Raw genomic sequence first — 21,861 nt, 5'->3', positions numbered from 1 at the left:
AGATGTTGCTAGCTGAGGACCATGATGAATCAGAAGCCTGTTCTAACACAGAATGCGCATGTATACACACACACACACATATCATGACGCCTCTGACAAAATCCAAAGCCATGTAGCAATAATGAGATATTATCGCAGTTAGGCAAGTTAACTTTCTTGCTGTGTAATTGTATCGTGGCAACTTTTGAGTACCAGATGTGACTTGCAACTTAAGCCCCCTCCAGCCCCAATTAAGTTATGAGGGAGGTAGAATAAAATGACAGAATATCCTGCTGCTCTACACTTATGTTAACACAGCTGCTAACTCAGGAGCTTCTAATCAACTGGTGTATTTATTGTAAACAAAGGTGAAACCACATTTCTTATAAGTACACAGTTTTTAATTACCTATTCAAAGTTCAAAGTAAATGTATTATCAATGTACATATATGGCATTATATACCCCGATATACATTTTCTTGAGGGCATTCACAGTAAATACTAAAAAACCCAATAGAATCAATGAAAAACTGCACACAAAGATGGACAATCAAGTTGTAAAAGACGATAAAGGAAAATTACAGGCTCCGGATTGCAGTGATAGTAGTTCAGAACTGTATCTAAGAGTTTTGTGAGCTGCCCACAAAACGTCACTGGGTATCACCAGTGTTAGCTTGAGCAACGGAACATCCAAAGGACTCCAAATTCATTATTCTGCCTCTCATTTCCCCCCCCAACTTCTTCTGGAGCCATTTCAAGTGTTATGCCATCCCTCTTGCTATCCTCCTTCTTCCTTGCCACACTTTAAAGTAACATAACTGAATATTTCCTACATTACATGCACATTAACATGAACAATGTTTTTACAAGAAACTTTCACAACTCCTTTATCTTTTGGCAATGAAGTACAACATGTATTCTACCAAACCACAAGCAAATATTCAACTACATTCAACCTTTGGTAAAAGAATTCTGCTGGCCTTCTACCTGAAACATTAACTCAGCTTGTCTTCCAACAGATATGGCCTGACTTGCTGCTCAAAGTAAATGTCCAACATTTTCTGCTTTTATTGCCCTTGAAGCTACACTGGTTAGGTCATATTTCATGTTTCAACGGAAAATCATTTGCATAATTGTAAACAAATTCAGCAACGAAAGAGGATCATTTTGCACCTTCCCCCAGACCTAATATAGAAGCAGAAAAAACCTATACCCATCCTCTCAATTGATATAACATTGGCAATTGTGAAACATGCAAAACAATTGCCAAATTGTATCCACCAATGACAAAAGTAAATGCCATTTAAAGAATATTCCAGAACCAGCAAATTTATCCTGAAGGCTTGGGGTGCATTGCAGCCGCAATCAGAGTTGAGGAGAATCGAACTTTAAACCAGCAGAAAGATCACAAAACAATTACATGGCTGAACCTTCACTTAAACATCCCCAAACCTTGGACTAGTTTGGAAACATTCAGCTCAGATTGTGCCAATATTATATGCAAGAATGTCTGACTACAATCCATTTTACTGGTTATTTCCAAATATTTCCTACTTCTTCTTGCCTCTTACCTCACCTGCTGATGAAACCCTCATTAATACTTTTGTAACCCTCAGGCTTGATAAGTATATTGTAAAATCTAAACTTTGTTTCATATCCTTGTTTCAAAGTCCATCCAGTGCTATATTTCATCCCATTTCTAATAATAGTCAAATATCTACCCAACTCCAACTTGGAGCTCAAGTATTACATTTATAACTGCTCATGCCATAAAGGAGGCCAGTAAAGCTGCACCATTCATGGGTCCAAACTCTAAAATTCTCCACGCATTGATTTTTTCTGGAAGTTAATGACAGGAAAGTCTACTCACCTGAAGACACCTCATACTGAGAACCACCACACTACGAAATTCCACCTTCCAGAACTAGTACTTCAGGTTACAACTCTGTAAAGGATGATTTATACTTGTGCGTCAAATGTACGCCATTGGTACGGTGTAGCAGCGTACCCTTCGCTGTACTCTGTGCTAACCCTACACCGTAGCCTAATGAGCACCTCTCCCAAAATGTAACTACGCGTCGTGGCGTCGCAGATGGCAACAACTGTGATTGGTCCACTTGGTAGCATCGCATTTCCTCCTACACTGCAATAGTTTGCCATTGGATGACTGAAAGGCAGGGAAGGAACTCTGGCTGCAATGCTCTCCATAAAGCTTTACAAACCTCTGAAATTATGGAGAATGCTGTGCTTGACGCCAGTTTGTAGCTAGCTGCTACAACCTGTTGACTTCCACCTGAAGCTAAAACTCGAATGGTGATTGCCAGTCTCAGAGTATACTGTGCGTACACTGATACGAAATAAATGGTTGGAGACGATGAACCAAATCGTCAAATCTACCTGCCGACATCCGAAAATATTTGAAATGCATTTCCTCGTCCATGTCTCTCCGTGGCCGGACAAGCACAGAAAATTCACCCTCCTTCAGTTTCAGTCGCCATTGTTTGAAGTTTGAGTTTCTTCGTGTTGAGTTTCAACATGAAGAAACTCAGCACAGTGGCAAAGAAACCCCACTGCCAACTAGCGTTTTGGCGGTGAATTGCAGAGCAACGCAGACACACCAACGCACAAGTATAAATGCTCACAACGGCGTAGCCCACTTGCATAGGCTACGGCATAAGCTAGTACACACAAGTATAAATCAGCCTTAAGGGTTCATGTAAGGAGTATTTCTATCATTACCATTCATTCAGATCGCAAGTTAGCTAGCAATAGCTGAGTGATTCCTTTTCTCCCCTCTTCTCATCCCCAATCCAAATCCAGTTAGCAATAACATTAAATCTGCATTTCTTGGTTTTTGACCCTTCTCCAAAGGAAAATAGGTCACTTTCATTTATTGCGTCAAGGCCCTTCAATTTTATATATTTCCCTTAAAATAGTAAGCCTAGCTTATCCAGTATTTCCTTTTGATAATACCTTACAGTACTGCCAACATGCTCATAAATCTCCTCTACACCCCCTCCAATGTGGTGTACACATACCCATGCCGTGACCTAGCAAGTGCTGCATACAATTCCAGCATAACCTCCCCGTTTATATTTAACACTCGACTAATAAAGGAAAACATCTGATATGTCTTTTTAAATTACTTTTTTATGACCTGCCTTGCTAGCTATACTTAAGGCCTATGCACAGGCATTCCAAGTCATCGTGTCTCACAACAATTTACTGTATGCGCCTGGTTAATGTGTATTCTTGTCCCTTGTTTCACTGCCCCTCAATGTATTACTTCACATCTTTCCACACTGAATACTAAATATCACTTTTCTGTCCAACTAACCAATCCACCTTCTTGCAATTAAAAACTTTCGTCCTAGTTTTCAACCATGTTGCCAAATATTCTATCACTGATGCACTTTTCCCATCATTCCCCTTACTATAAATTAAAATATTTCAAAATGTAAACAGCTGAGAAATGAAAGCTGTGGAACTCCACCTGGTAACAGCTATCCAGTAACATTTCAAACGTTGCCCACTTCTTTCTGTTGCAAATTTGGTTACAATTGCCACCCTTCGTTGCATCTCAGGAGTTTTATCTTTTTTTTAAACCCTGTCATTCATAAAGACAAACTGCTGGATAAACTCAGCCAGACAGGCAGAACTTGTGAAGGGAAATGGGCTGTCAATGTTTCAAGATGAAGCCCTTTATCTGGGCTCAAAACGTCAACTGCCCATTTCCTTCCACAGATGCTGCCTGAGACATAAAGTTACTATACATTCCAGTACCTGTTCTAAGAGATACAATAACTGTACTAAATAGAACTGATTCAGAACTAATCTGGTACCTCAAAATGTAAGAAGTGGCATGTACAATCAGCAGCAGACACATACACTACCACAATCTGTAACCTCAGGGCCCAGAATCTCTGTTCTACCACGCAAAAAAACACCACAGAATAACCCCAGTTCAATGGGATGAGATCTTCATCTGATACACCTAAAGCAAAGAGATGCCAATCTGGGGAAGCTACCGGTCAGGACTATATGCATGCAGTTATGTGATCTCTCAACCAGTCAGTCAGATTGAAGCCCAACAGATCTACCACAGCTGGTTATGACCAATTAAAGAGCCAACTGAATTCACTGAAAGCACGTAAATCAACTAGTTGATCTTCAATGCTGAAGTGGGAGGCTGCTCTTGACATCTACGTAGATGTGACCACATATCAGGTAAGCCTGGTAAAACCGTTCAATGTACCTCGAGGGGAACACAAAGTCCAACCTTGCAGACAGGAAAATGAGTGTGATTGCTAGCAGTCTACCATCTCGGTATGAGGACTACACTGCACAAGGTCCTCAGGACTGTTTCCTAGGCACAACCATCTTCAGCTATTTCATCAACAACCTTCCATATTTGTTGATGATTGCCCAATGTTCAACTCTTTTCAAAACTCCAGATGTATGCCTTGCATACAGGCGACATGACCAGGATACCATTCAGGGTTTGCCTGACAAAAATATGATCACACCACAACCAGGCAATGATCAACAACCAGAAATGCCAGTAAATCCTGTTACTATAATAAAAAGTCAGATGCCATCTGTTGCAAGATGGACGAGTAATCCCCTGATATCAAGGCTTTTCAGCATGTACATGGTTGTGATGGAATGCTTTCCATTTGCCTGGAAGAACTCATTTCCAAAAACAATCAAGCTGCTTGACTCCATTAGGAGCAAACAGCCCACTTGATCACTAACCCAACCACGATCCTAAACTTCCACGGGGGTGTGGCGCCATCGACAAAATGTACTGCAGTTATTCACCCGAGGTACCCTGATACCACTTACAACATTTCCACCAGGGTTTCAAACACCTCCACCTGCAGATGCCCCAGTTGCAAACTATCGTGACTTGGAGAAAGATTGCTGATCACTCTAGATCATGGGGTCTAAATCTTGGAACTCCCTTCCCAACTGCCTTGTGGGAAAACCGTAACCAGAAGGACTGCAAGACTAGATGGCGGCAGTTTACTGCCAACGTTTCTGCAGGTTTAGTGGCTGACCTTGCCACTAAAGCCAAATATCAAGAAATTGAAAATAAAATGGGTTGTTTGAGTGGTTACTAACATATTAAAGTCTGTCTTTTCAGATGTGCACTTACATAATTCTACTAATGAAGAATGGTTGGTTGTCCATTTTAAACCCATGACTGATTGCTTAAGCTCCTAAAGGATTTGTGACAATAGCAGGGAGCCATGAAGTGAAATTAAAATTGAGACAGTCGGGGAGCTAAGAGGCCTTTTACTGCTCTTGTGATATTGCAGTATTTATTCTTCAGACCATGGCATATATGAAATGAATGCATTTTGTCTGTAGAACACAATGGAGAAATTGTCACAATAGCAAGACCTGAATAATTGAACTTGCCAATTCTTGCCAACTAATTGCAATATAAATAAGCTATATAATTTCCCACGTCAAAACAATCACTTCATGTTTATTCAACACACAAAATGCTGGTGGAATGCAGCAGGCCAGGCAGCACCACCAAGCACATCTTTCCCTCCCCCCCTCTCTGCTTTTCGCAGGGATCGCACCCTACGCAACTCCCTTGTCCATTCGTCCCCCCTCCATCTCTTCCCACCGATCTCCCTCCTGGCACTTATCTTTGTAAGCGGAACAAGTGCTACACCTGCCCTTACACTTCCTCCCTCATCACTATTCAGGGCCCCAGACAGTCCTTCCAGGTGAGGCAACACTTTCCCGTGAGTCGGCTGATGTGATATACTGCATCCAGTGCTCCTGGTGTGGCCTTCTATATATTGGGGAGACTCGACGCAGACTGGAAGACCGCTTCGCTGAACACTTACGTTCTGTCCACCAGAGAAAGCAGGATCTCCCTGTGGCCACACATTTTAATTCCACGTCCCATTCCCATTCTGATATGTCAACCCATGGCATCCTCTACTGTCAAGATGAAGCCACTCTCAGGTTGGAGGAACAATAGCTTATATTCTATCTGGGTAGCCTCCAACCTGATAGCATGAACACTGACTTCTCTAACTTCCATTATTGCCCCTCCTCCCCTTCTTACCCCATCCCTTATTTATTTATATTCCCCCCCCTGCCTTTTCTCTTCTCTCTGCCCCTCTCACAATCACTCCTTGCCTGCTCTCCATCTTCCTCTGGGCTCCCCTCCCCCTTTCTTTCTCCCTAGGTCTCCCGTCCCATGATCCCCTCCCTTCTCCAGCTCTGTACCCCTTTTGCCAATCAACTTTCCAGCTCTTAGCTTCATCCCTCCCCCTCCTGTCTTCTCCTATCATTTCAGATCTCCCCCTCCCCCTCCCACTTTCAAATCTCTTACTATCTCTTCTTTCAGTTAGTCCTGATGAAGGGTCTTGACCCAAAACGTCGACTGTACTTCTTCCTATAGATGCTGCCTGGCCTGCTGCGTTCACCAGCAACTTTGATGTGTCTTGCTTGAAATTCCAGCATCTGCAGATTTTCTTGTGACCACATGTTTATAATGCTTTTAAGATTCTATCTTGTTTCCAGTAGAATGTAGTTTGGGAAGAATCTTCAATAACATCAAAACATTCTCTTGTAAAAATTATGCACTTTTGGCTGCATCATCAGTGTGAAGAAAAACAATACTACACAAGAGATTAGGTCATCCGATATGACACAGGAAAACCAGCATCTCCATTACCCAATTGTCCTTAGCAGCAATGAGCTTGATAAATATCTTCCTTTTGCACTTCTCTTTCCCAAAACAAACGAGAACAATTGCAAAACATTAAATCAAATGATAAAAACAGAAATCTCTTTCTCACACACAATCTCGCACACATCCACTCAAAGTGAGTACCCTCTTGGAACAAGGTACTTGGTTTTATTAAATCCTTATTTTTCAAGGATAGGGGCATGGATTACCCACAGTTAATAAGATACACAGATACCACTCAAAATCAGAATCAGGTTAATTATTATTCACACATTTTCAGTGGCCACTTTATTAGGCATACCTGTATATCTGCTCGTTAATGCAAATATCTAATCAGCCAATCATATGGCAGCAACTCAATACATAACGTGGTCAAGAGGTTCAGTTGTTGTTCAGATCAAATGAGAATGGGGAAGAAATGTGATCTAAGTGACTTTGACTGTGGAATGACTGTTCGTGTCAGATAGGGTGGTTTGAGTATCTCAGAAACTGCTGATCTCCTGGGATTTTCACACACAATGGTATCTAGAGGAGATATTTATGGAGCATTCAGAAATCTGATGACAGAGGGCAAGAAGCTGTTATTAAAATTTGAGTGTGGGTCTTCAGGCTCATGTACCTCCTCTCTATTGACAGTAACAAGAAAAGGGCATGTCCCAGATGGAGAGTGTCGTTAATACGACCATAACATATAGGAGCAGAAGTAGACCATTCAGCCCAACGAGTCTGCTCGGCCATTCAATCATGGGTTGACCCAATTCTTCCAGTCATCCCCACTCCCCTGTTTTCACCCCATAGCCTTTGATGCCTTGGCCTATCAAGAACCTACCTATCTCTGCCTTAAAAACACCCAGTGACTTGGCCTCCACAGCTGCTCGTGGCAACAAATTCCACAGATTTATCACCCTCTAACTAAAGTAATTTCTTCGCATCTCAGTTCTAAAAGGACATCCTTCAATCCTGAAGTCGTGCCCTTTTGTCCTAGAATCCCCTACCATGGGAAATAACTTTGCCATATCTAATCTGTACAGATCTTTTAACATTTGGAATGTTTCTATGAGATCCCCCCTCACTCTCCTGAACTCAGGGAATACAGCCCAAGAGCAGCCAGACGTTCCTCATACAGTAACTCTTTCATTCCTGGAATCATCCTCGTGAATCTTCTCTGAACCCTCTCCAATGTCAGTATATCTTTTCTAAAATAAGGAACCCAAAACTGCACACAATACTCCAAGTGTGGTCTTGTAAACATAACTTTGCTGGATCAAATAATGACGGCACAAAAAGATCGTTACTTATCTTTTCACCCGTTTATTTCTTCGAGCTCAGCCAGCGAGTGAACTTGGACCCGACATCAGGGAGGGACCCTTTCTCATCTCCCCGGTGGTTCTACAAGTTCACTGCCTGATGTCAGAATTGTCAGAAGTAATAAGGCCACCAGTACAAAAGATCAAATTGATAACCATTCTGGCCAAGTCAATGGAATATTGATACAAAGAACAATCAGTTTGATAACCATTCCGGCCAAGTCAATAGACTATTGATACAAAAGTACAATCAATTTGTTAGACACTCCAGCCACCTTAATTAAAGAAAGGAATGTCCTACCTGGTTTGCTGGAGCCACAACTTAATTACAAAGATAAGAACATCCGTCAAATTTATGCTTTAAATAAAAAGGAATGTTCTGTCTAATTTCCATCAGGTACTGCTTTTTGTCAAAATCAAAAGGTGTGAAAAGCCCAGAGGCATCTATGTGGATCTGGGCAAACTTTAACCCTTACCTTACTCCAAAGAAAGCAGCTGTGAGACATTATTCAAACACACTGCAGTCACAGACATAGTCAGTACTGAATCCATTGTTTACAGGGATCTGAGAATCCCCCATTCCCTTAAGCTTTATCAGTCTCACTAGTGCCTTATAGAGCCTCAACATCACATCCCTGCTCTTATATTCTAAACCTCTAGAAATAAATCCGACATTGCATTCGCCGTCTTCATGATGGATGCTGCCTTCTTGAGGCAGGGAGGGTTCTGCCTAAGCTGGAACTGGTTGAGTCCACAACTCCCTGTAGCCTCGAGATCTGTGCATTGGAGGCTCCACACCAGGCTGTGATGCAACAAGTCAGACAATATCCACTGTAAATCTGTAGAAATTTGCAAGAATCCTTGGTGACATACCAAATCTCCTTTAGGTCCCAATGAAGTAGAACTGCTGTTGTGCCATCTTCATGATTGTATAATGTGTTGGGCCCAGGGCAGATCCTCTAAGATTTTGACACCTATGAACTTGAAGCCGCTAACCCTTTTTACCACTGACCCATCATTGCAGACTGGTGGGTGTTCCCCCAACTTTCCCTTCCTGAAGTCCACAATCAGCTCCTTTGTCTTGCTGGCATTAAATGCAAGGTTGAGACCAATGACATACAGTGGTCAACGCTTCCTTTAACTTTCACTTGGAACTTTCAGTTTGTCACACTTCTTCGCACCCCATTTCCAACCAGAAACCTACCCTTGTTCCTGATCCTAGGTGTTTTCAACCCTCCTCCTCCACACACTAAATATTGATATTTCAAGACATGTCTACAGAAGACATTAAACGTAATGTCTCAGGAAAAAACAGGATTCGCTGGACATCACCAAAGTGAGTCTAGAGAAATGCCCTGTTGTCTTATCTCTTGGTAAATAAACAGCTCAACAGATGGTAATGAATTGGTACAATATTAACTGCTTTCTCCCTCCACAAATGTTGCCCCCCATACCCTTCCCATTCATGCACTTATCCAAGCAACACCATCTTTGTATTAGATTCAATTTACAACAGGATTATTTTAAAAAATCTCTCCCTTTGGCAGAGAGAACAAAGAAACCAATGTTAACAGTATGCAGCCAAATCCAATGTACTACCAAAACAACCCAATTAATGAAGCTGTACCCTGCTGTGCAACAGAAGTAGCGCACTACGAATTACCCTTGATCTGCCTGGCACTCCGCTCGATTATTAGTCGCTGATACTGGAGATCTGTTGGGAAACAGATGCTTAGATAACACAAGATATTTTCTTTAAAATAAAGTGAGTTTTGCTAAGCAAATCTGCAGAGAGATAGCAGGCAACTGCAGGAAACATAAAGTTGTGGTGGTAGGGGATTTTAATTTTCCATACATTGATTGGGATTCACATACTGTTAGGAGTCTAGATGGTTTAGAGTTTGTAAAATGTGTTCAGGAAAGTTTTCTAAATCAATATATAGAGGGACCAACTGGAGGGGATACAATATTGGATCTCCTGTTAGGAAACGAGTTAGGACAAGTGACAGAAGTCTGTGTAGGAGAGTACTTTGGTTCCAGTGATCATAACACCATTAGTTTCAACTTGATAATGGACAAGGATAGATCTGGTCCTAGGGTTGAGGTTCTGAACTGGAAGAAGGCCGAATTTGAAGAAATGAGAAAGGATCTAAAAAGCGTGGATTGGGACAGGTTGTTCTCTGGCAAAGATGTGATTGGTAGGAGGGAAGCCTTCAAAGGGGAAATTTTGAGAGTGCAGAGTTTGTATGTTCCTCAGGATTAAAGGCAAATTGAATAGGAATAAGGAACCTTGGTACTCAAGGGATATTGCAACTCGGATAAAGAAGAAGAGGGAGTTGTATGAAATGTATAGGAAACAGGGAGTAAATCAGGTGCTTGAGGAGTATAAGAAGTGCAAGAAAATACTTAAGAAAGTAATCAGGAGGGCTAAAAGAAGACATGAGGTTGCCTTGGCAGTCAAAGTGAAGGATAATCCAAAGAGCTTTAACAGGTATATTAAGAGCAAAAGGATTGTAAGGGATAAAATTGGTCCTCTTGAAGATCAGAGTGGTCGGCTATGTGCGGAACCAAAGGAAATGGGGGAGATCTTAAATAGGTTTTTTGCATCTGTATTTACTAAGGAAACTGGCATGAAGTCTATGGAATTGAGGGAATCAAGTAGTAAGATCATGGAAACTGTGCAGATTGAAAAGGAGGAGGTGCTTGCTGTCTTGAGGAAAATTCAAGTGGATAAATCCTCGGGACCTGACAGAGTGTTCCCTTGGACCTTGAAGGAGACTAGTGTTGAAATTGCAGGGACCCTGGCAGAAATATTTATAATGTCGCTGTCTACGGGTGAGATGCCGGAGGATTGGAGAGTGGCTCATGTTGTTCCGTTGCTTAAAAAAGGATCGAAAAGTAATCCGGGAAATGATAGGCCGGTGAGTTTAATGTCGGTAGTAGGTAAGTTATTGGAGGGAGTACTAAGAGACAGAATCTACAAGCATTTGGATAGACAGGGACTTATTAGGGAGAGTCAACATGGTTTTGTGCATGGTAGGTCATGTTTGACCAATTTATTGGAGTTTTTTTGAGGAGGTTACCAGGAAAGTGGATGAAGGGAAGGCAGTGGATATTGTCTACATGGATTTCAGTAAGGCCTTTGACAAGGTCCCGCATGGGAAGTTAGTTAGGAAAATTCAGTCGCTAGGTATACATGGAGGGGTGGTAAATTGGATTAGATATTGGCTCAATGGAAGAAGCCAAAGATTGGTGGTAGAGAATTGCTTCTCTGAGTGGAGGCCTGTGACTACTGGTGTGCCACAGGGATCAGTGCTGGGTCCATTGTTATTTGTCATCTATATCAATGATCTGGATGATAATGTGGTAAATTGGATCAGCAAATTTGCTGATGATACAAAGATTGGAGGTGTAGTAGACAGTGAGGAAGGTTTTCAGAGCCTGCAGGGGGACTTGGACCAGCTGGAAAAATGGGCTAAAAAATGGCAGATGGAGTTTAATACAGACAAGTGTGAGGTATTGCACGTTGGAAGGACAAACCAAGGTAGAACGTACAGGGTTAATGGTAAGGCACTGAGGAGTGCAGTGGAACAGAGGGATCTGGGAATACAGATACAAAATTCCCTAAAAGTGGCGTCACAGGTAGATAGGGTTGTAAAGAGAGCTTTTGGTACATTGGCCTTTATTAATCAAAGTATTGAGTATAAGAGCTAGAATGTTATGATGAGGTTGTATAAGGCATTGGTGAGGCCGAATCTGGAGTATTGTGTTCAGTTTTGGTCACCAAATTACAGGAAGGATATAAATAAGGCTGAATGAGTGCAGAGAAGGTTTACAAGGATGTTGCCAGGACTTGAGAAACTCAGTTACAGAGAAAGGTTGAATAGGTTAGGACTTTATTCCCTGGAGCTTAGAAGAATGAGGGGAGATTTGATAGAGGTATATAAAATTATGATGGGTATAGATAGAGTGAATGCAAGCAGGCTTTTTCCACTGAGGCAAGGGGAGAAAAAAACCAGAGGACATGGGTTAAGGGTGAGGGGGGAAAAGTTTAAAGGGAACATTAGAGGAGGCTTCTTCACACAGAGAGTGGTGGGAGTATGGAATGAGCTGCCAGACGAGGTGGTAAATGCGGGTTCTTTTTTAACATTTAAGAATAAATTGGACAGATACATGGATGGGAGGTGTATGGAGGGATATGGTCCGTGTGCAGGTCAGTGGGACTAGGCAGAAAATGGTTCGGCACAGCCAAGAAGGGCCAAAAGGCCTGTTTCTGTGCTGTAGTTTCTATGGTTTCATATGTTGTGCTTACTGAATAGCAGCCAGAAGTTGATTTCTATTCAAATTCTTCATTGGCTGTAAAACATTTGCAGGAACTTTGTTACAGTCATAACACAAAACAGAAACAGGCCATTCTGCTCGTCTAATCCATTCTGAACTATTATTCTGCTTAGTCCCATCGACCTGCATCCACTCGAAGTAGGCTGCCATGGGTTTATTGCGCTCACCTTCCAGAAGTGGCTGCGTGACCTTGGCTTCACTAGAAGAGAGATCAAGTCAACCAGCAGGGCTGTAGCTGAGGCAGCAGAGACAGGATCAGCATGGGTATGGACCAATTACGTCCAGAGGGGCAGGTAGTCAGACAGTGCATACATCTTTTGCAAACCCTTCAGTAGTTGCATAGGCACCTGAAGAGTGGATGGAAGCGACCAACAACTCTGGTAGAGGCAGATGCCAAGTTTTTAAGCTCACCAGTGGGAGGTGGTGCTTTAGCACTGCTGGCCCACCACCTCGAGGGAATCTTGATCATAAGCGGGCTGAAACTCCTGAAGACAGGTGGCAGATCAACTGATGATCCCACTGGTGATAGCGCAGGACAGTTAACATCTTAGTCCACGTGTATTTTCAATTCAATTCCGCTTAGTCCCATCGACCTGCAACCCGACCATTGCTCATTCCATGTACTTGGAAAAGCAAATTTTGCAGAGGATATGGAGAGTCTCCAGAGAGATATAGATAGGTTAAGTGAGTGGGCAAGGGTCTGGCAGATGGAGAATAATGTTGGCAAATGTGAGGTCATCCACTTTGGAAGGGAAAATGGAAGATCAGATTATTATTTGGATGGTAAAAGATTGCAGCATGCTGCTTTGCAGAAGGACATAGGAGTGTGTGTGCATGAATCAGAAAAGGTTGGTTTGCAGGTGCAGCCGGTTATTAAGAAGGCAAATGAAATGTTGCCCTTCACTGCTAGAGTGATTGAATTTATGAGCAGGGTGGTTATGCTGCAAATGTGCAGGGTACTAATGAGGCTGCATCTGGAGTACTGTATGCAGTTCTGGTCTCCTTACTTGAGGAAGCATATACTGGCTTTGGAGGCAGTGCAGAGGAGGTTCAGCAGGTTGATTCCAGAGATGAGGGGGTTAGACTATGAGGAGAGACTGAGTCGCCTGGGACTGAACTCACTGGAATTCAGAAGGATGAGAGGAAATCTTATAAAAACATATGCAATTATGAAAGGGATAGATAAGATAGAGGCAAGGAAGTTGTTTCCACTGGTATGTGAGACTAGAACTAGGGGACATACCCTCAAGATTCAGGGAAGTAAATTTAGGACAGAGATGAGGAGGAACTGCTTTTCCCAAAGAGTGGTGAATCTGTGGAATTTTCTGCCCAATGAATTAGTGGAGGCTACCTCAGTAAATAAATTTAAGACAAGGTTGGATAGATTTTTGCACCGTAAGGGAATTAAGGGTTATGGGGAAAAGGCAGGTAGGTGGAGTTGAGTCAATCAGCCATAATCTTATTGAATGGTGGAGCAGGCTAAACAGGACAGATGGCCTACTCCTGCTGCTATTTATGTTACCCATATTTCTCTTAAATACTGAAATCAAACCTCCATCCACCATTCCACACTCTCACCACCCACTAAATGAAGAAGTTCTCCCTCAGCTTCTCCTTAAATATTTCACCTTTCACCCTTAACCCATAACATCTAGTTCTAGTCTCACCAAATCTCAGTTGAAAAAGCTTGCTTGCATTTACCCTATCTATACCGTTCATAATTTTGTACACCTCTATCAAATTTCCCTCATTGTCCTATGCTGCAGAGAATAAAGTTCTAACCTATTTAAGCTTTTCCTCATATAACCCAGTTCCCCAAGTCCCGGCAACATCCTTGTAAATTTTCTCTGCACTCTTTCAATCTTTATTGATATATCTTTCCTGTAGATAGGTGAAGAAAACTGCAAACAATACTGCAACTTAGGCATCATCAATGTCTTATACAATTTCAACATGACATCCAACTCCTGGACTCAATACTTTGATTTATAAAGGGCCACCATGCCAACAGCTCTTTCTACATCCCTATCTACCTGTGACACCACTTTCAAGGAATAATGGATCTGTATTCCCAGATCCCTCTGTTCTACTGCACTCCTCAGTGCTCTACCATGCACCATGTAAGTCCTGGTTTGTACTTCCAAAGTGCAACACCTCACACTTGCCTGCATTTAATTCCACCTGCCATTTTTCAGTCCTTTCTTCCAGCTGGTCCAGATCCTGCTGCAAACTTTGATAGCCTTCCTAACTATGCTCCCAATAATGATGTCATCCACAAATTTGTTGATCCAGTTTACAACATTACCATCCAAATCATTGATATAAATGACAAACAGCAATGGACCCAGCACTAATTCATACAGTCACTGGCCTCCAGTCAGAGATGCACCCATCTACTACCATTCTCTGTCCTCTTCTTTTAGGACATTTAGATTTACAACCTCATCTTTCCTGGTAACTTAAGATTAGTTAGACATGACCTACCACACAAAAAGCCATCTTGACTATCCCTAATCAATCTCTGTCTATCCAGATATATATGCGGTCCCGTACAATACTTGCCAACGACTTACCCACTACTGATATCAGGCTCACAGCCCATAATTTTCTGGCTTATTCTTACAGCCGTTCTTAAGCAACAGAGAAACAAATCCTCCATTCCTCCAGCACCTCATCTGCAGCTAACGATGTTTTAAATACTGTACCTTTGATAGGGCCCCTGCAATGCCTCCCACAAGCTCTGCATGAACATGTGCCAGATCCCTTCTGATACCATCAAAAGTGGCCTTTCTCCAATTTAGAATCTCAACCTGAGGACAAAACCTATCCTTCTCCATAACTGTCTTGAAACTAATGGCATTATGATTACTAGATCCAAAGTGTTCCCCTACACACACTTCAGTCAACTGCCCTGTCTCATTCCCAAATAGATCAAATATCACACTCCCTCTAGTAGGGACCTCTGTGTATTGACTAAGAAAAATTTCCTGAACACATCTGACAAATTCTATCCCATCCAGCCTTTTTTACATTCTGGGCGTCCCTATCAATATGTGGAAAGATAAGATCACCTATTACAACCTTATGCTTCCTGCAACAGTCTGTTTGCAACTGCTTCTTGTTGCAAACTACTCATGGTTCTCTGGTTCACACTAGCTATAATTTTGTAATGTTGAAAGGTGAACAAACAATGCTTCATTATTGCTAGCCAATTAGAGATTAAGCATTCTTCATTAGTCTCCATATGCACCAGTTGTATCATGAGGTTATGCAAAAAATATCAACAACCTCCACCTAAAATCTCTTCAAACAATCCCCTTATTGCTTTTGGGATACTGTAATACTGTTGGTCACAATGGAATTTTGTTCAAAAAATGGCAAAAGTGGATTTTAGCCTTGACCCACTTTTGCCATTTTTGGACAAAATTCCATTGTCCAAATAGAACAAATTGAACAAACTGGCACCATATCAAACATGACATCATAAAAAGTTTGGCCACTCTTGTTAAACATCCTTCCTATTAGCTAAACAATCATCCAATTGGTGCCATTGGTTTACGTATGTACCAGCACAATTAACTGCATGGTATAAATAGTACCAATACAGACCAATCAGTTCATGCCAGCAAATTCATGCAAAGCAAATAATCTAACATACTGCACAATAGTTTATAAAAGGAATGCGTGATCATGAAATTCAAATTGTCATATCTCAAGATCACTGATGCAGTACAGATCAATTCAAAAAAAATTCCATGACAATATAAAATGTTAATTGTGTTACCATTTTAATATACAGATATCAGCTAAAGGACCCCCAGAAGTACCAAATATCACTTTCGAAATGATTGGTCCTCTGGGAGCCCTTGCATGACAAAAAAAACCAGGGTTAAATGCCACTCAGACCTTCTTAATGCATTTAATACCTCCTGAACAACTGTGCTGAAACATGGAAACCAATTCTTCTCCAAGAACCTAATTGTATTCTCACAAATCAGATAAAAATATGAAAAACTACACTACTTCATAAATCTGTTGGAGGTCTACTTTGCTAGACAAATACATTTAAGAATAATCTAACTATGCTAAAGCAAACTACAAACAACTCACATAAATGTTAATGCTATCTAACCACATCAAGGGCTGAAAGCTTCCCATGACTCACCCAAAGGTAAAATTATTAGATATTATACACAATTAATGAACCAAAGTAGCTGATCTATCAGAAAAATATTACACACTAAAATAAGAGTCCATTGCAACAGCATAAAAACTAGTACAGATATAATAGAATGAATAATCTAATCCAATACTAGGTTTCAGCACATTTTTTATCTTCTACAAAAACATTATAAGATTGCTATACCTTTTCCCATTGAATATGTCACAGCATTAAAGTGCAATGCAGTTCTATATTCAATAATGAAATACAGAAGTGAACTGCTAAATATTTATTGCTGTATATTTTTTCCTACAAAAGTTGCCTATCAAAGAATTACTTGATGCAAGGACACGAAAGACTGAAAATTAATGTTCACAAAAATACAATGCAAAAGCATATACATAAAACATTCACTTATGGAAGTTTAATAAATTAGTTGTGAGGCATATTCATTTCAAGCTCCAAGCAGAATATATTTCCAATCCTTAGCTAATGTTTAAGTAGCCATGCTTTCTGATATTTTGTATGGCACCTGAAGAGTGTTTGATGATTCTGGGCCTGTATTCACAGGAATTCAGAAGAATGAGGGTGTCCTCATTGAAACCTATCGAATGGTGAAAGGCCTTGATTGAGTGGATGTGGAGATGTGTTTCCTGTGGTGGGAGAGTCTAAGTCCAGAAGACACAGCTTCAGAATAAAGGGGCATCCCTTTAAAATAGAGATAAGGAATAATTTTTTTAGCCAGAGAGTGGTGAATTGGTGGAATTCTTTGCCACAGGCAGCTGTGGAGTCCAAGTCCTTATGTATACTTAAAGCAGAGGTTAATAGATTCTTGAGTGGTCAGGGCATGAAGGAATATGGAGGAAAAGCAGGAGATTGGGGATGAGAGGAAAGTTGCATCAGCCATGAGGAAATGGCGGAGCAGACTCCATGGGCCAAATGGCCTAATTCTGCTGCTATATCTTATGGTCTTATATTAAATGCAGTATCCTTTTGCCCATCATCTGTAGTATTCAAAAGGTTTTAAATGCCTTATTGAGAGCAATGTATCTTTGTTTCGTTCTTATAATTTGATCATTCACTCAGTCTGTACTTTCACCAATGAATAGTTTCACCAACTATTATTAGGGTATAGATCATCTACATTGCTTAACAAAGTGTAAATTTTGGAATATTTAGCCTCTGCTATAAAACTTTGGCCCAGATTATTAGTGTCAAGCGTGGCTCTTCTCATTCCATTATACATTCACACTTTCTGTTCCCACATTGACTGCTGTGGATACCCAGTCTACAAGGAGCATGAAAAACAATGATAAGGGCACAAGGAAGAACCACGTGGAGGTATTGACACACACAGGGTCAGGTGAGTAAAGGAAACTGCTGGACAAGGCAGATTGCTCACAGAGGTCCAGGGAGTCAGTCTGCCCTACCAGTAAAGGACAATCAGTGGACTGTGCAGACCTGTTCTTGGAGTTGATAATGGGTCAATAGCACCTCCAATACTTCTCAGTCCATTTTGACAAATGATAGCTGGCAGCTTGAGCAAGATAGCAATTGGTTCACAACAGAAGCTCCAAAGCAATATCATTTTAGCAGGTATGAAATACTTTTATTAAATATTTATGTAGTTTAAGACGTTCCTCTCACTCTCCCAAAACAAATATGTGAGTGAATTTTGCAAATGACAGTAACAAATAGAAGGTCAGTATCACCTTGTCAAAATGCTGGTATTGTTATCTGCAACCCAGCCATTTTTAAAACAATCCCACAATTTAAGTACTTCTGCTAATTGCAACATTATATATCTACAGTGTGAATATAATAATAATAATCCAAAATACGTTTTGAGATTTCCAGACAAGTTTGTAAGAAAAGCGATAACATTTAAGGTGCAGAATCAAGATCAATTCTAATCCTATTTTACCAACAGAAAAAAATCTAAAGTAAAATACCATAGAACTAATATCATAGATTTTAACCAAATTGATATTAAAGCATTACAGCTGAATCCTACATTCCTACACTACCCAGCGATTGTCAACACATTTCCTTTCTGAAGCTGTGATTTAGAGCGGAGGAAAATATGCTTCCGGGTAGAGCCGGACCCTGGTTGGAACAAATCAATGTGTGCCACGTGTTATAAATTAAAACTGCTCTTATAATAAAGACAATTAAATGTAATCAACCTCAAAGATCACCAGCAAGATGGACAAACAATTCATTCTACAAAACACTGGAAATGCACTATTCTCTGGAGTCTACCGTTATTTTTAAACCCAGGTGATTAAAATGAAAGGAGTGCGTTTGCTTGAGTGGTCACATCTGGGGATATGTGACCACTCAAGCAAAAGAACCGTTGCAAGGCCATTGAGCATATTTTAGAAATAATCCAGAAGGGTGCATTGCTTGGCTCGAAAATCCCTAGTGAAACCTGGTTCAGAGTTGCAAGCATAGGAGTGCAAAGCTAATTCTAGCTGCAGCCTTCCCCCGCCAGGGTCCGCGCCGGGCTGCAGCAAAGGAATTGTGCTGGAGAGACAAGGGAGCAACTTGCCCCGAATTCTAAAACTGAGCAATATTCCTTTGCATCCTTTGCCAGCCTCGCTCCTACAAGAAATAAATACCGATGCATACTCCCACAACTCACCTCCTAACGTCGAATGCCATCACGGAGGCTTACGCTGGAAATCAGTTCAATAAATGTAATTCCTACGAGTGGTAAAGTGAATAACTTTCTCTGGAACCCGCCGGCAATCGCCCGGATGCACCGTCACTCTTGGACGCTTTGTATTTTGCTATTGGCTGCTGAGAACCAGGTCGCTGGTCCTATTCCGGTCTGAAAATACAATTCAGTTGTTTCATCAATGGGGAGGAATGAACAGTAGCCGTTTCGGGCCGAGACATCTATTGTTCATTATTTTCCTTAGATGCTGCCTAACCTGCTGAGTTCATCTAGCATTTTGTGTTTGTTTCTCTAGAGTTCCAGCATCTGCAGAGACATGTGTTCATGAGTTGTTGCATCTGATGGGAATTCCAAGAAAAAGTGACCCCAATTTCTACCAGAGAAAACAACGCTTTAGATTGCCAACACGAGAAAATCTGCAGGTTCTGGAAATCCAAAGCAATACACACAACATGCTGGAGGAATTCAGCAAGCCAGGCAGCATCTGTGGAAATGAGTAAACAGTCGACGTTTCGTGCCGAGACCCTTCCTCAGGACTCGTGAAGACTGGTGAATAGATTACCCACCGTTTTACAAAACTGAGATCTGTGGTGGTGTCATGAAAATGAGATGAAGGTTAAAGCAGAGATCCAGAGAGGACTGTAATGCTGTGTGTTCTTGGCAGAGGCACTTCTGCTAACACCTAGTCAACCAAAACTAACAATTTGTACAGGTACTTAAGATGCTGAAGACTTTGGTGCTATGCTGTAGCATAGATTTTAATTCTCAAGTCGCAAGAACAGGATTTGAATCCTCAATTTTCTTACTCAGACAAAATGTAATCAGAGATAACACTGACACATTATTTTAACAGAATATATTGATGACATGAGCACAATTGCATAGTTTAAAGTAATAATATTAACCATAGTTTCAACACTTAGGTTTGGTAGAATTCAACTCTATTCTGGTGAAAATGTAGTTGGAATTGTCCTCTTGTAGAATTCTCTTAATCTACGTTTTAGGATGGGTAAAAAGATGAACAAGTCTCAATTCTTTTCAGTGTTTTTGAAAGTCATCATTGATTAACAAAGGCAAATCTTACTTGAGAAAAAGTTTTTTTTAACATGGGCAAAAGGCAGTGTGGTCAATGTACTCTTTAAAAGTACAAACGTGTAGGTTTGATAAAGCACATTGTAGCAGACTTGTTAACAAAATTAAAGTCCAGGCATTAAACGTTCACAGGCCAACCACTTGGAGAAAAGCTCATATTTATGTAGCACTCTTGTTTTATATTTTGCAATATTCCAATACAATTTACAATTAATATTGAAGAAGTGTAATCTTTGTTAAGATAGAGAAATGTAACAGGCAATTTGTACACTTCAATCATCCACATGCAGAAGATCTCCTGATAGAATGTTAAGGGATAGATATTGACCAGACCACCAGGGATAACTATCCTGCTCTTAATAATAGTGTAATGGCATCACTCATATTCATTCAATACATAAATTAAGTCAAGCCTAAGTTTAATATTTCATTCAAAAATACAACATCACCAAAAGTACATTATTCCACCATGGCCTCCTCCACTGTCAAGAGGATAGATGTGAGAAACAGCATATCATATTCCACTTTAGTAGTCTCCAACCGGAGGGCATGAACACTATTTGCTCAAAGTTATGGTAACCACTCCCCTTCCCCTCTGTTTTCCCTTATCCCACCAGCCTCCATCACCCATCGCTTTCACTTCCTCCACCCTCTTGATCTGCCTATCACTCATACATCCCTCCTTCCTCACCTCCTTTTCTTTATTCCACGGTCCACTGACCTCTCCTATCAGATTCCATATTCTTCAGCCTTTTGTTACTTGCACCCATCACCTCCTAGCTTTTTACATCATTCCTACTCTTCCCCCTCCCTCATCTGGATCCACCGACAACCAAAAAGCTCTTGCTCCAGCCCACCCTTTTATACTGGCTTCTCCCCTCTTTCTTGCAAGTCCCAATGAAGGATTGTGACCTGCCAATCGTAATTAAGCAGAAGGAGAAGGAGGTCCTGGCATTTATTAAAATAAGTACTTCAAATTGTAAATCAGACATTCTTGTTGAGATCGAACAACAACTGTTGAGGCCTGTGTATATGTTTCATAAGGGTTCCTGCCCATGTTGGATTTGAAGGAAATGAGCTGGTGGACATTCTTGCCAAGCAATCACTTAAAGTTAAGGATAAAAATGTAGTGGTGCCTTAGCATAAGTTGAAGATGAAAGCCATAATTAAAACTCTATTCAATTACTGTGGCTACAAAGTTAGGATAATGAAAAGAAAAGACAGCATTTACAGTATATAATTTCAGAGAATGGTGGGAACTCAGCTGGAAGATGGGTTTAAAAGGAGAGAAGATGTTATACTTACACATTTATGTATTAGAGATACTAGGTTGAATAATTCTCTGTTCAGAATTAATATGCATGATACTGGCATCTCTAGGGAGTGTACTTGTCAAGAAATGGTTCTGCATATGTTGTTTGAATGCAGTTCCTATGAGGTACAAAGGAAACATCTAATTGCTAAATTGAGACTATTGGGACTGACAGAGTTTAACCATTAAAATTTATTAGGATATCATCGCCACCGTAATATATGTAAGTGCATATTTGACTTTCTGAAAAGCATTAGACTTTTTGAT

The 21,861-nt window shown here is 40.8% G+C and overlaps 1 protein-coding gene across 3 annotated transcripts in view; it reads right to left on the bottom strand.

The window, feature by feature from the left end:
* The window catches only part of ergic1 (endoplasmic reticulum-golgi intermediate compartment 1), a 99,850-nt gene that overhangs the window by 69,286 nt on the left and 8,703 nt on the right, over window positions 1–21,861 (bottom strand). Inside the window, exon 1 of one of the 3 annotated variants that reach the window (XM_072263736.1) lies at window positions 19,155–19,343. The exons of 1 other annotated variant lie outside the window; for it this stretch is intronic. In XM_072263736.1, coding sequence (XP_072119837.1) covers window positions 19,155–19,174 — 20 coding nt within the window. In that variant the 5' untranslated portion in view covers window positions 19,175–19,343. Of the gene's footprint in view, window positions 1–966; window positions 989–19,154; window positions 19,344–21,861 lie in introns of those variants that run through there. One more of the 3 variants, XM_072263737.1, reaches the window with a different exon arrangement.

This window comes from Mobula birostris, chromosome 7 (genome assembly GCF_030028105.1).
Source record: "Mobula birostris isolate sMobBir1 chromosome 7, sMobBir1.hap1, whole genome shotgun sequence".
Classification (NCBI taxonomy): domain Eukaryota; kingdom Metazoa; phylum Chordata; class Chondrichthyes; order Myliobatiformes; family Myliobatidae; genus Mobula; species Mobula birostris.
This window is presented reverse-complemented; position numbering and strand designations above follow the sequence as displayed.